The sequence below is a fragment of the Lepus europaeus genome, chromosome 5 (assembly GCF_033115175.1).
Source record: "Lepus europaeus isolate LE1 chromosome 5, mLepTim1.pri, whole genome shotgun sequence".
NCBI classification, from domain to species: domain Eukaryota; kingdom Metazoa; phylum Chordata; class Mammalia; order Lagomorpha; family Leporidae; genus Lepus; species Lepus europaeus.
In genome coordinates this window covers 29,408,863-29,421,839 of record NC_084831.1, presented here as the reverse complement: position 1 = coordinate 29,421,839, position 12,977 = coordinate 29,408,863, and the positions used below count along the sequence as shown (strand labels likewise).

Below are 12,977 nucleotides of genomic sequence, written 5' to 3'. Positions count from 1 at the left end.
GCTCCGCTCCATTGTTGGCATCCCTGCCAGCAAGAGGACCGAGCTGAAACGAGAGGGGCAGGACACTGGCACCTCACTTTCATTTGTTAAATGTGAATCCTTGTACTTTTTTCTTCCATCTGCTGCTGTTCTACTTAGACTTTTTTTTTAATGCCTGGAAGAGTTAGCACTTTTAGGAGCTTTAGACTTTGCCAAAGGCATCGCAGTGACCTCTGGTGTTGCTTTCCAAGGCGGAGCTGCAGGTGCCGTGAAGCATTGCCCACTTTTGCCTGGGTCCTGCAGGAGACCCTGGTCTCCCTGTGATTCGTGCCGGGCAGTAGTGCCGGGAGGTGCCAGCAGGTGGCAGGCGAGGTGCCAGCAGCACTTTGGCCTTCAGTGAGGCCTTCCTCTGGAGAGCAGCCAGAATCTGCCTTGAGGCCGGCCCCATGACCTGATCTCCCAGCCGCAGGTCCAGTTCAGTGTGTGGTGGGCTCCCCGAGCCTTTCCTCTCGCCTCGTTTCGATGCCCTTTCTCAAACAGGTGAATATTTGAAGATCACCAGCAGCTGTGTTCAGCCACGCCCTGGGTGACAACACGGGGCCTCCTCCCCTCCAGGAATGATCCGGAAGGATTTACACGCCACCGCCTTGGGATGGCCTGGATTTCCTTAATTGTAGGGCCCCACTTCCTGCCTCCCGCAGCCAGATCTGCCCCCACCTTCCCATGAGCCGGGGGGTCCCCAGAACGGGCTTCCACCACCCACTTGGCTGTGGACTAGGAAGAACAACATGAGCTGTGGGTTTGAGAAGCCCGCGGGCAAAAGTCCTTGGGCTGCCTTCCCTGAGGTCAAGAGCCCCTGGGAACCAGCTCCTCCCAGCTCCCTGGAATCCAGTTTTCTGTGCTGGGCACACGGTCTCTGACAGGGCCTGCCCAGCACCTTGCACAGTGCGGGAGGCTGGCCCGGCCACTTCTCAGCTCAGCCTGCAGGGGGCCAGCAGCACCGCGGGCCTTGGGAGAGCCCAGAGCACGCCCTCCTGCTGCTAGTGTAGGTCCCTGGTTCTTAGCGACTGCCAAGCTGCCCTGGTGGGGAGGAGGGAGGCGGGGCCTGCGGGGCCTGAGTGGCCAGGACGCCTTCCTGTTGTGGGCTGCTTCCTTCTCTGCTGGGCAGGCCCTGGTCATCCCGGCTTCTGCAATCTGCACCCCAAGCGGGGGTGAACCCCTGTGCGAGTCAGAACTTGCAAGACAGCCCAGGGTTGGGCGCCTGTCCAAGACAGCCACAGGCCAGGGTGGAAGGAGGGCCTTTGGGGGTGTGGGAAAAAGTGGGTGGGAGGCACCAGTCCTCTGTCATTTCCCAACAGCGCAGGAATTTGCATACTGGCCAGTTTCCCCATCAGCTTCTTGGCTCCTGGAACCAGGAAAGCCAGAGGAGGAAAGAGCGCGTGGGGAAGCCACCTGCAGTTTGATCCCTCTCAGCAGCTGCCGCCGTCTCCCCGGTTTGAGCTTTGGCCTCAGGAGTCACATTCTGTCCCTGCCACCCTGTCCTGCACAGCTCATCAGAGGGGGGTGGGGATGGGAGTTGAGGCTGTCGAGAGGGGAAGTGAGTGGGCCTGGGTGAACCCAGGCCACTTCCCTCTCCTGCTGCCAGCACAGACTGGGGTATCCTCTTGGGAAGTATAGAAGGTGGAGACAGACCCTGGGAGGGTCTGTTTAAGTCACTTGAAGGAGTATGTGACAGGAGGCAGTGGGGAGAACTTGCAGAGTTAAAACCTAAGCCAGGAGGAAGAACTAGCCTGGGCCCTGGGCCTGGAAGCCTCTGAGTAGCTCTGCTTGGAAGCCAGGTTGAGAAAGAGGCCCCAAGGGAAGCTCCACACATCAATGGCCAGCGTGGTGTGGCCGAGACTGATGGAAAGCACAGGCCACAAGCTTGGGCCCACAGGGAGGGCAGAACGGACCAGATCCTCTGCGGAGCTCAGCACCTGCTGCACGGGCCCTGCTGTCATCGTTGGCACCTATGGATAAACCTGTAGGACCAGACCACACCTCCAGACAACCACAGCCAGCTGGCACCTGCTGCCCGCTGCCCACCTGCCTGCAGTCGCTCCCCTCCTTGCCCCTGCGTGCGCGCACACACACACACCCACACACACGCGCAGAAGCAGCAAGTGACCAAGAGTTCAGCCCCAGTCAAGAAGCAATGTGAGCTCCCAAGTCCATGGCCAGTGGACATGTGGGGTGGGAGGAGGGGTCAGAGAGCTCCCTACTTCCCCTTCTAGGTGACCCGTGAGGCCTCAGAGCCTCCAAGCTCCACAGCACAGGAGCGTGCGGCGATGGGGCTGCTCGGGCACCTGGTGTCTGAGGGCCGGGGGACCAGTACAAGGCCCTGCTCCAGTCAGTCCTCCTCCATGGAACCTTGGACAAGTCCCTCGGCATTGCCAAGTGCCTGATAATGAACTGGACAATCCAGTATTTCAGCTTCCTGCCCCGAAAAACAGGGACCCAAAGGTAGCCATTTAATCTGGAATACAGTTCTTGATGGGAAAAAAATCATTTGTAAACAAGGCAGTGCCACTTCTGGAAGCAGCAGGTGTGGGACACCATGAAGAAGACTGTGGGAGGCTTTGAGTTCCACTTGGCAGAATCACTTCCCCCTGAGTCCCGCCCCAAGCACAAGGTGGGGCATTGTGTGCAGGGGGCACCAGGGTGGCGTCTCCCTCAACATGCGGCTCAGTGGTCTTGTGCCAGAGCAGTTTCCAAACAAAACAATGCCACGACCGCCTCTCAACACCAAGGACCAATTAAGTGAGACCATCAAAGCTAGCATCACCGAGACTTTTCTCCTGGGCTGGTGTTGGGCACGGGTTCGAGTCCCGGCTGCTCCACTTCCAATCCAGCTCCCTGTTAATGTGCCTGGGAAAGCAGCAGAGGATGGCCCAAGTGCTTGGGATCCTGCCACCCACATGGGAGACCCAGATGAAGCTCCTGGCTTCAGCCTGGCCCAGCTTTGGCCATTACAGCCATTTGGGGAAGTGAACCAGTGGGTGGAAGATCTCTGTCTCTCCCTGTCACTCTGCCTTTCAAATAGATAAGAATTTTAAAAAACAAAAGCTTTCCCATTTTCCCCCTGCTGATGGTGTGTGTGTGGCAGTCACGGGACAGCCCAGCTATTTGACACCACACCCCATTTTTTCACAGGGGTGGTGTGTGTGGTTCTGCAGGTGTCTCTGCGGGTCAGGTAAGTCTGAGATGCTGGATGGAGGGAAGACTCAGCGCACGGAGCCCTTGGGGAGTCGCACCACAGGCCTCTCGGTGAGCACCTGCCCTGCGCCAGGTGTCAGGCCTGTAGGGTGGATACCGTTATTACCCTCACTTTGTAGAGAGCACTGAGCCCCTGCCAGGAGCACTCACTCCTCCCAGGTGACAACCAGTGGCAGAGGGCTCCTCCACTGCCCGCCCCGCAGCCTCTGCCCTGCCTGCTGAGCTGGGATCCGGAGCACAGGGCCAGAGCTGAGACCTCAAGACTCGCCAGTCCTTCCGGCCAACCCCTGGGAGGCCATCGCCCTGGCCGGGCGCTTTCCCACAGCGCAGAAAAGAGGAACAGCCCCGGCCGTGCACGGCCACAGGACTCCAGGCCCTGTCACACTTCCGCTTCCTGGGCCGGTGCCCACGCCTGCCCAGGCCCACAGCTGCCTCCAGTGCAGGCGCAGCACGCGTGGTGCGAGCTGGCAACCCTCCTTCCTCACCCGCAGGCCGGCCCGACGCTGGAGGCAGGAAGGCGACGACAGTGCCTCTGAAAAGGCTCACACTGCTTTATTGACGTTACGGGAGGGAAGGGCTTTCCACACAGAACACAGACACGCGTGTCCTCCCAGCCTCGGGGAGCGCGGAGGGCCCCAGGTCCCTGGGGCAGGTGAACGGAGTGGGGCAGAAGGTAGGTTATTAAGAAGCATCTTGCTTACTAACATGAAGCCTTGCGCCCAGTGAGCGAGCATGGGCAAGGCCTCATTGGCTTAGAGGAGGGGCCCCCGGAGGGCAGGCACACGGTGCCCAACTGACCAGCCAAGGCTGGCATCCCAGGGACAGGGCGGAGGTGGGGGGCCGTGCACAGGGCCCCCAGCCCAGGCCTCTGCTCCCCCCAGCCTCCCTCCCCGCCCTCTGAGAGAAAAGAGGGTTTGGGCTTCAGCCACAGACCGACGGCCGTTACTGGCAGCGTCTGCTTAAGCTACAGATACAATGTGCATCAACAGGGCGATCGCTTCTGACCCACCGACACGCGGCTGGGCAGCCGTGTGGGCCAGAACCAATCCTACAATATCTTTGGTTTGCGGGCTCCCTTCCCTACTTTCACCCTCCTGCTGTCTAGCCTCCAGGGCTGCCCCCGGGGGGCTGGGAACGAGCCACTTGACCGCACCAGGCCTGGCTAGACAGCACCCCCCCCCCCACCGCCGGCCACCGGCTGCCTTACTCACTGGGGTGCTGGGACTTGTAAGACAGGATCTCGGCTGCCAGCTGCTGGGGGTCCAGGAGCTGCGGGAAGCGCCCCATCACAGCCTCCACCAGGTGCGGGGGGAAGACGCCGCACAGCTTGGTGTACACGCTGGCCCGCTCCTTGGCCAGGCTGCCCACCCCGCCCCAGGGGCCCCCACCGGGCCCTGGGCTCGGCCCCTGGGGATCCTGAGGGACTGGCGTGGGTGGGGGCAGCGGGTATGGCTCCGACCAGTACTCTCGAGGCGGAAAGGCGGGTGGCGGGGGTGCGTAGTCAGTGGGGACGCTGAAGTGGCCGGCGCCCACGGCCCGGCCAAAGGCAGGGTAGGCCGGCGTGGCTGGGAGCTCAGAGCCGTAAGAGTGGTAGCCAGCGTAAGCACGAGGCGGGCCCGGCTCTCCCAGGCCTCCGCCTCGAACCCCCCACAGTTCTGACATCTGGCTCTCCAGGGAGCCAATGCCCGAATCCAGGCAGTCCTGGGAGGTGTACGGGAGGGAGTCCAGGGTCTGTGGGATCCAGTCTGAGGGCCCAAAGCTGCTGCTGCTGCCCCCGCTGGCTGGGAGGGTCCTGCTCGCTGGGGCAAAGGTCTGCGTGAGCCCCTCGCGGCGGGGCCCTGGGGAGGCTCGGGCCCCCGGCTTCTTCCCGTCCAGGCCACCCAGTTCACCTTCTGTGGGCAGAGAGCCGGGCTGTGGTGAAGGTACAGGGCGCTGGGCACTTTTGTCCTTGCCTGGAGCCCGGGGGGGCGAGAGGAGGGCATTGGCACGGAGCTCGTCAGCCACGGAGCGCTGGGGGCGGCTGGGCCGCTCCGGGTGGAAGAATCGGCATTTGATCCCGTAGGTGCACTTCTTCCCTGCACAGGGAAGGAAGAGGAGCTCTAAGCAGGGGCCAGAGCGGGTGCTGGGGTTGGGTGGTCCCCAAGAGGAAGAAGGTGGGGCGCAAGCAGGCTCAGGTCAAATGGGGGGCCTTGGAGGGCTGAGCCGGGTCTCATACCATAGGGGCACTGCTGTTTCCTGTGCTCAGAGGGGAGTGGCTTCTTACGCAGGAAGTTGTCCAGGCTGGGCCCGTGCCGGCCTAACGGGTCGTCAGGAGGCATGAACCTGCAAGGGAAGAGAGGACTCTGGGGAGGTGGGGGTGGCGAGCCTCGCTGGGAAGGCCAGAGAGCAGCTCCCAGGACTGCTGTATCCACAGGGCATCCAGAACGGTCAGGCCCAGGAGGCAAGGGGTATCGCCAGGCAGGAGGGCCCCAGGCCAGGGGCTCTCTGAAGGCGTCAGAGGTTGCATCTCTATTGACCCAGGCTTCTGCTTGGGGGGCAAGGCAGTAGGGCCGGAGAGGCTGTCCCCAAACACTGACATTCTGGCACAAATTCTCCCACCCCCGCCCGGCCCAGGCCCAGAGCCCACGCCTCGCAAGAGCAGGCCTGGCTTCCCCTCCAGGCCTGGTGGGGCCGTGGGGCCGGCTCCTGGTGTGCACGTACTTGTCGTTGACGAAGGAGTACATGAGCAGCCGCTCCTCGATGAAGCGCTTCCACTCCTGCCGCTCGGCCTGCAGGTCCCGGTAGGTGTCGTTGGAGACCACGATCCCGTCGGACTCGAAGGCCAACTTCACGATGAAGCGGTCGTCGTAGCACACCACCCGCTTGCCGCCCACTCGCCGCGACGGCGTGAACACCAGGATCTTCTTCTTCTCCAGTTCCCGCAGGATGTGCTGGTCTGGGAGGGGGACGGGTGCAGGTCGGAGCCCTGCAGGCCCTAACCTCCTGGTACAGGTGCAGGTGCAGCTATGCCGAGGCCATGGCCACACCCCGGTGCCCGGCTTGGCCCTGCCCACAGTCTGCGGCCTGGAGACCGATGCTGTCTGAGCTCTGTGAGCCGCAGGTCCCACGCAGCAAACGCCCAGGGCACAGGGCTGCCCATTTTCTTCCCCTCTGGACATCATGCCTGTGCAAGCCAGCCTGGATCTTGAGACTTCTAGAAAGATGGACTGTGTGTCCAGCCCTGCAGGCTGGCAGTCCTTGTGAGAGCAGTGGGACAGCTAAAGTGGATGGAGCGCTTAGGGCGTGCAGGCCTTCTCAGCACTTGTCACGCGAGGCACTGACGGCAGAGCCCTGGCCCTACCCACTGTACAGATGCGGCACGAGCAGCTCAGGGCAGGGCTGGCTAACCCAGGTCACAGAGCCAGCCAGTATGGGGCACAGCCGGGATTCCGACACTGCCTGTCAGCCCACAGTCCACCGGCTTCACCATTGGCTGCTCTGCCCCTCTGCCACTGAGCACGTTGGGAGAGGGGCCCGCCCACCGCTAGGTTGAGGAGGTGCCCAGTACCTGAGGCTGGAAGCTGGACAAGGTCATCTCCGATGGCCCCCATTCAGAGCAGCAAAACCCAGGGAAGGAGATGCTGGCCCCTGCCCAAGTCCGCAAACTGTCGCGCTGGCCCGCAGGGTCTTTCTTGGGCAGTAAAGTCAGCCCGCTCACCTGTGATGGGCACGTCAGGCCGAGGCTGCTCCTTCCTCCAGGATGGCACAAACACCGTGATGTCTGTGTGACCCCGCTCCAGAAACCAGTTCACGGCCAGCAGGATGCCCCGGCAGGAGAACACCTCCTTGTTCCCGTGGCTGGGGGTGGGGGTGGGGGGAGGCACAGGTCAGCCCAGGGCGGCCAGCCTGGGCAGGAGGGCAGCGGATCACTCGCCGGCCCAGGCAGCCACACACAGGACTTCCTGGAGATCCTGGGAAACACCCAGGAATCTGGCAGCACCTCTCCCCGCGGTGGGGGAGGGTCTGGTCCCCTTGCAACACACCTGGGGGTGGGGAAAAGGCGCTGGGAGACTTCTGGTTCCTGCCCCGCCCAGCAGCTGCCGGGACCACAGGACAGAGATGTGCTCAGCGCACTGAGTCACCGCCCCTCCCTGGGCTGTGCGGCAGCGCGCAGCCCGCCGTGGAGGAGGGGGAAGCACCGGCCTGGCGCACTGAGGAGTAGCCAGGCTGTTCCAGATTAAAGTTCAGTCCCTGCGCTAAGCCTCAGGGGCTGGGACCCCGGGAGGTCGAAGGGAAAGGGGCCGGACCATCGCGTGGTCCTGGCAGCATTCACCGCGGGACAGGAAGTGACCAAGGGGAGGAGGCTGCTGAAAGTGAAAGGACACTGCTCTTCCTCCCAAGGCAGGCGATTCCCCACAAACGCCAGGCCGCCCCATCCTCAGAGGGCGTGGCTCAAGACAGGAAGGCCCTGGCAACACACCCGGGAAGGCTGCCAGCCAGGAGCGCCAGGAGCCGGCACATCCTCCCCGCCCGGGGCTGATGACCAAACGTGGCCTGGCACAGAAGACGGCCTCCATCCTGGCACAGTGGCTCCTGTCGGGAAGGAGGGCCTGGCCGTGGGCAGCTCTTCTGCTGGCTTGAGGCCAGACGGTCCACCCAAGTTCCCAAGTTCTAGCTGGGCTTCCTGGGAGGGCGGTGGGTCTGGGCCTGGGGCTCCCTTCCCACCAGCCCCTGCTTTCTTGCTGCCCCCTGGGGTGAGCACCTCCAACTCTCACAATTGGCAAATACGACAGAGTAGATGTTACGCAAAAGGGGCAAGTCCATGGCCAACCACATCCTGTACATGGCTTTGGCGGGTGGTAGCTGGAGCCCCATGAGAAGGCGCGGGAGGGGAGGGCGGGGGGTACAGAGAGGCTGCTTGGATGTTTATTCTGGGCTCTAGGGTCTGAAGGTCTCTGTGCACCATAGTGGGGACCAAGCCCAGCCAGCCCTAAGGCAGCACTTGGCCCTGCCTGGAGCCCCAGCCTGTTCATGATGAAACCGGGCACTGGGAACCAAGCAGTTGGGCGAGCTTCGTCCTGAATCACTGCAGGCCCAGGTGGGGGCACCGTCACCATGGTCCCCTTCCCCCAGCTGAGAAAACCCCAGAGCAGAGGGCAGCATGGCCACTGGGGTCGTGCTCATGACCGCTGTGTGTGTGTGTGTGTGCTCAGACAGGTGCAAGCCTGGTCCCAGGGAAGTCATGGGCGGGGCACTGAGCTCAGCGGGGAGTCAGACGCGTCCCTTCACCCTTACGGGGGCTCTGCGACTCACCCAGGAGTCACCCAGCTAGTGGCGAGAGGCAGGCAGAATTTGAAGCCAAGTGTGAGGCTGCTAGCATGCCTTCGTGTCCCTAACTGAAGACCCAGAGTTCAAGGGGGGGGGCAGAAAGCGTGCAAAGTCGAGTTTGAACAAAGCGTGTGCAGAGGGAGGTGTCGGGCTGGAAACAGCAGAGCAGGACAGGACGCTCTGGGACACGCCGTTCTTCCTTCAGGACCCATGGGAAGTGTCACCGCCTCTGGGAAGCCTTCCCTGACTTGCCAGGATGGCTCACGGTGCCCAGAGCTCTCCCTACCCCACCCTCCCCTGTGGGGGTGTGGTCACCTCAGGCTTGGGTCCCGGTCTCAGGTGTGCAGACTGCACCTGCACCTGCCTGCCCCCTCTTTGTCCACACGCGCGTACATACGTGTGTACCCCGTGCTTAGGCCAGCATCTCCAAACTCGCAATCTCTTGGATGCCAGCGCTCCTAGGGCAGTGCACTGAAAACCTGGCTGGGGCCAAGTCCACCCTCAGCAGCCCTAGCATCTCGAATGCTCCCTCCGCGGGCAGGCAGAGCCCTGCGCTTGCACTAGTGGGACCCGGGAGGCAGAGTGCCTCCCTGACAGCTAACCTCAGTCCCTGTTGCTGCAATGGAGCAAGTTCTGCTGGCGCAGGAAAACCAGACTTCCTCTCACCCTGCCGAGTCCCCTGGGCCCAGAGGGTCAGGGCCCTCAGCCAGGCTAAGCAGACCTGGGGGGGGGGGGCGGGTGTTTGCTGGAGATCCCAGAGGAGCTGCTCCCGCCCCAGGACAGAGGGCGGGGCCAGGCCAGTCTCCCCAGGTGAAAAGATCTGCCAGGGCTGGGCTTGGCCAGTGGAGAAAAATTCCCTTAGAAGGAAACAGAGGTGAATTTCCCCACGATTTGCATATGGTGGGGGCTAGCCCGCTGCCCGCCCGAGGAGGGGGCGGGGGAGGGGCGGCAGGGCAGGAACCCAGCAGCAGCTGAGACAGGAAGTCTGAGGCTGGAATTCCCCCCGTGGCTGCGCTGCCCCGGCTCAGAAACCCCCAGCAGCCGTGCGGGCTCGGGGTGGCTCCGCCAGAGCCCAAAGTCTACCACTCCTCCAGCGGGGACACAAACACACGGCGCCCAGGGCGGCCCCCAGGCTCAGCCACTCCTGGGCTCCCCGCCCCCCAGCGCAGGGGCCACAGGAACACACCTAGCCATCCCAGCACAGGGCCCCTGGCACGGAGGCCCTCTCTTCTCAGCCTCCCGCCCAGGGACGGAGACACTGACCCGGAAGGTGGAAGGAAGAGGGCTCACCTGGCCTGCCGTGCTGGGCCGGGCCCAGAGCTGACTTGGCCCAGCTGGGCCAGGGGTGGGCGGGGCCAGACGCCGGGGAGGGCAGAGGCTGACGTCAGCCCACCTGGGAGATCCCTCTGGGTGGCGGGGAGCTGTCTGGGGTCTCCCTGTCAATGCCAACAGGAACTTTTCCTCCAGAGCGACGCACCCAGCCCTGACTCACAGCCCACCTCGGAGGGAAGTGGGAGAAAGCAGGGCCAGAAGGCGGGGCCTTCGCTCCCAAAGGCCAGCAGTGGCCTTGACCCTGGCCTCACTTTCTGCCCACACCCAGCCGAGTCCCTGCAGTTTCTGCAGCCCCCAGCCAGGTCCAGCCCAGGCAGCGTCCGTGCAATCAGTGAGGATCCCAGTCACAGCTGAGCTGCAGCAGGCCGCCCGCCCACACCCCTCCTGAGCCCCAAAGCCAGCCTCGAGGTCACTCCCGGTCACAGCCACGAAGGCTGTGCAGCCAGCAGGCCTCAGAACCCCAGCCCCTGAGTATCACCAAGGGCCATCGCCACCCTCATCCTGAGCACCGGCCACTCCCTACACACCCCACCCTGGGGAAGGCTGGGTCAGCCCCGACAGGTGAGCAAAGAGCTCCCAGGACACAGCCATGGCCCCCAGGCCAGTCCCCTGCTCTGCGCCGTGCGGGCCTCAAGGACAGAGCCACGGCACAAAGCCTCCAGATCACTCTGGACTGGAGCGCTCGCGCCAGCACCCCCTGGCACACTGACCCTACAGGAGGGCTAGGGACCCGCTCTTAAAACGTCATGAGGAGCCGGGGGTGGGGGTGGGGGGCAGCTCCTCTAGGGCTCCCCCTCCCTCCGGGAGCAGAGGTCAAGCCCCCACCTGAGGGCTTCAGGGCCAACTGGCCAGCGAGCCACGTGCCCTGGCCACAGATGCACCGCCTACCTCATGGCCACATTGCTGCCATCGATGACCACGGGCCTCAGGTCGCTGCCCTCCTTGTCCTCGTCTGGGAGCGGGGGCTCCAGGGTGGGAGCCTTGGGGGTGCCCCCGCCGCGGGGCACCAGCGGGAGCTGGGTGCAGGGGTCCGGCGAGGCCTGGCGCTCCCGCTCCGCCGCGGCCCCGTGTTTCAGCAGCTCTCCCAGCACGGTGTTGGTGTCGGCCTGCAGCCCGAGCTTCTGCAGGACGCTGTGGATCTCCGAGGAGGAGTAGCCCAGCTTCCGGAAGAAGTCCACCTTCATCTGCAGCTCCAGAGCCGCCGCCTCGTCGGCTCGGGGCTCCTGGGCCGGCCCGGGGGTGCCCCGACAGCCGCGGCCGTCCTCCAGCGCCCACAAACTCATAGTGGGGCTGGCTTCCGGGACAGGCGTCTCTCCACAGGAGCTGCTCATGGCTCAGGCTCCCGAAAGGCGCCCGCGACAGCCCCTGCGGGACCAGCACGAGGGGTAGGGATGTCAGCGCCCTGCGTCCTCTCTCCCTCCGGCACTACCCACCAGGATGAGGCAACCCCGACTGGTGGCACTAGACATGGCCCCCGTCACGTGGTAGCTCTCGGGTGAGAGCGGGGGTAAACTGAGGCACACTCAGACGTTGCTCAAGGTCACCCGGCTGTTAGCTGGCGGCCGAAGATTCCAACCTAGTGTCCGACTCCACCCCCACCCCAGCACCCACCCAGGGACCCAGAAGGCAGGGGCGGGGCTCCCGGATGGAAACCGGGGCTCAGACGGGTGCTAGGGGCCGGGGGCTTCCCCGGCGAGGCCATCGCCTCCGCCCGCCCGCCCGCCCGCCCCGCACTCGCGGCCCAGGCCCAGGCGGCGCAGGGCCCCGACCGGACTCCCGGGCCCGGGCAGGCCGAGTTTCCGGGGTGACCCACGCCGGAGAAAAGTTGCCGGGAAAGTCTGTTCGGCTGCCGGGCGCCGGTGACGCGGGGGCTGTCCCGGCCCACAGGCCCGCGCTCCCACGGCCGCCCCCTCGGCGCTCCCGGCGTGGGCTGAGTGGAAGGGGTCGCGGGGACCGGCCCCAGGGCCCTCCCTCGAGTCCGACCCGGCCCCGCCGCCCGCACCCCTCCCGCCGCGCTCACCCAGCCGCGCGCCGCCCTCGGCCGGCGGCGACTCCATGGGGCCGAGTCCCGGGGGCAAGGCCAGCAGCGCCTTTATACGGGGCCGGTCGACAGGCAGGTGGCGTTAAGGAGGGTGACGCGGAAGCCGGGCAGGGCCACCGCCCCTTCCTGCTCCGCCCCGAGCACCGCCCCGCCCCGGCCCGGCCCGCGGCCCCGCCCCCGCGGCTGGAGCTCGGGGCCCGGCCTGGGATGGGATCGGCCGTCCGTCCAGAGACCGGGCGGGGGACCGCGCGGGCAGGCGCCGTCCGAGCCAGGCACGTGTCAGGTGCGGCACCGACCGAGGGGCGTGCAGCAGACAGGCGCGGCCACCAACGTTCGGACCTATGAACTTGACCCGCACTCAAAACAGCCAGGTGCAGTCTGGGGCACCCAGGGCCTGCCTACTCTAAACAGTGCTGCAGGTGGGACAATGGGTGTCCCAGGACAGGTACTTTTCCCACGGAGACAGGACCGCTCGGCAGGTGCATGGCTATTGAAGCAGTTGAGGGAGGGGGGCGGACAGGTGCACTTTTCTGCAGTGAGCACCTCACCAGGATGGAAAGGGAAGTAGCAGGCACAGTGACCGGGACGGGAGGGATGTGTGCACCATTCACCGGGTTGGTGCTCACAGGATAGCGATGTTCCCTCCACAACTCGCCTGACTGGCCCTCCGTGACCGCATGGGAGCCTTCTGGGTCAAAGGCTCAGGATCTCCCACAGGAGCACAGCACTCCACAGTGTCCACCCACGGCCTCACACGGAGGTTGCAGTGTCCATGTTGCCCTTGAGATACAATCAAAGCTCAGTTGCCTGAGCAGCAAAGACTTGGACCCAGAACCAAGAGCTCCCATCCCCGTGGCAGGTATCACCTCGGCCACTGGAAGTCACTGTGACCCAGGGCTTCCATCGGGCCCATCGTGCGTGTAAGGGAACACTCTAGAACTCCAGAGACTAGAGGACAAGGCCACCCCAGCGCCAGCAGCTCCCAGCTGAGGCCGGGGAGCCAGGGCACCCAAAGCCAAGGGCTCGTACTCTGTGCACCGGCACTTTTCTTCCTGTGCATGCG

At 64.5% G+C, this 12,977-nt stretch overlaps 1 protein-coding gene across 2 annotated transcripts; it reads right to left on the bottom strand.

The window, feature by feature from the left end:
• Nucleotides 1–3,742: 3,742 nt before the first annotated feature.
• On the bottom strand, nucleotides 3,743–11,974 carry ZC3H12A (zinc finger CCCH-type containing 12A). Of its 2 annotated transcripts, XM_062190986.1 has the most exons (6): nucleotides 11,894–11,974; nucleotides 10,762–11,238; nucleotides 6,932–7,071; nucleotides 5,935–6,169; nucleotides 5,450–5,556; nucleotides 3,743–5,309 (listed from the first exon to the last, which is right to left on the bottom strand). In XM_062190986.1, the coding sequence occupies exons 2-6, from the start codon at nucleotides 11,202–11,204 to the stop codon at nucleotides 4,438–4,440; spliced, it is 1,797 nt and encodes a 598-aa protein (XP_062046970.1). In that variant the 5' UTR covers nucleotides 11,205–11,238; nucleotides 11,894–11,974; the 3' UTR covers nucleotides 3,743–4,437. The 2 variants fall into 2 exon arrangements, with proteins under 2 accessions (XP_062046970.1, XP_062046971.1); XM_062190987.1 differs by lacking the exons at nucleotides 10,762–11,238; nucleotides 11,894–11,974 and adding an exon at nucleotides 7,257–7,341.
• Between the last annotated feature and the right edge of the window lie 1,003 nt (nucleotides 11,975–12,977).

Coding starts and splice junctions, on each gene's coding strand:
- ZC3H12A (XM_062190986.1), bottom strand. CDS start 11,204: ATGAGCAGCTCCTGTGGAGAGACGCCTGTCCCGGAAGCCAGCCCCACT. Junction 7,072..10,761: donor GGCAGCAATGTGGCCATGAG/GTAGGCGGTGCA, acceptor CCCCACCCCCAG/CCACGGGAACAAGGAGGTGT. Junction 5,310..5,449: donor GAAACAGCAGTGCCCCTATG/GTATGAGACCCG, acceptor TTCCCTGTGCAG/GGAAGAAGTGCACCTACGGG.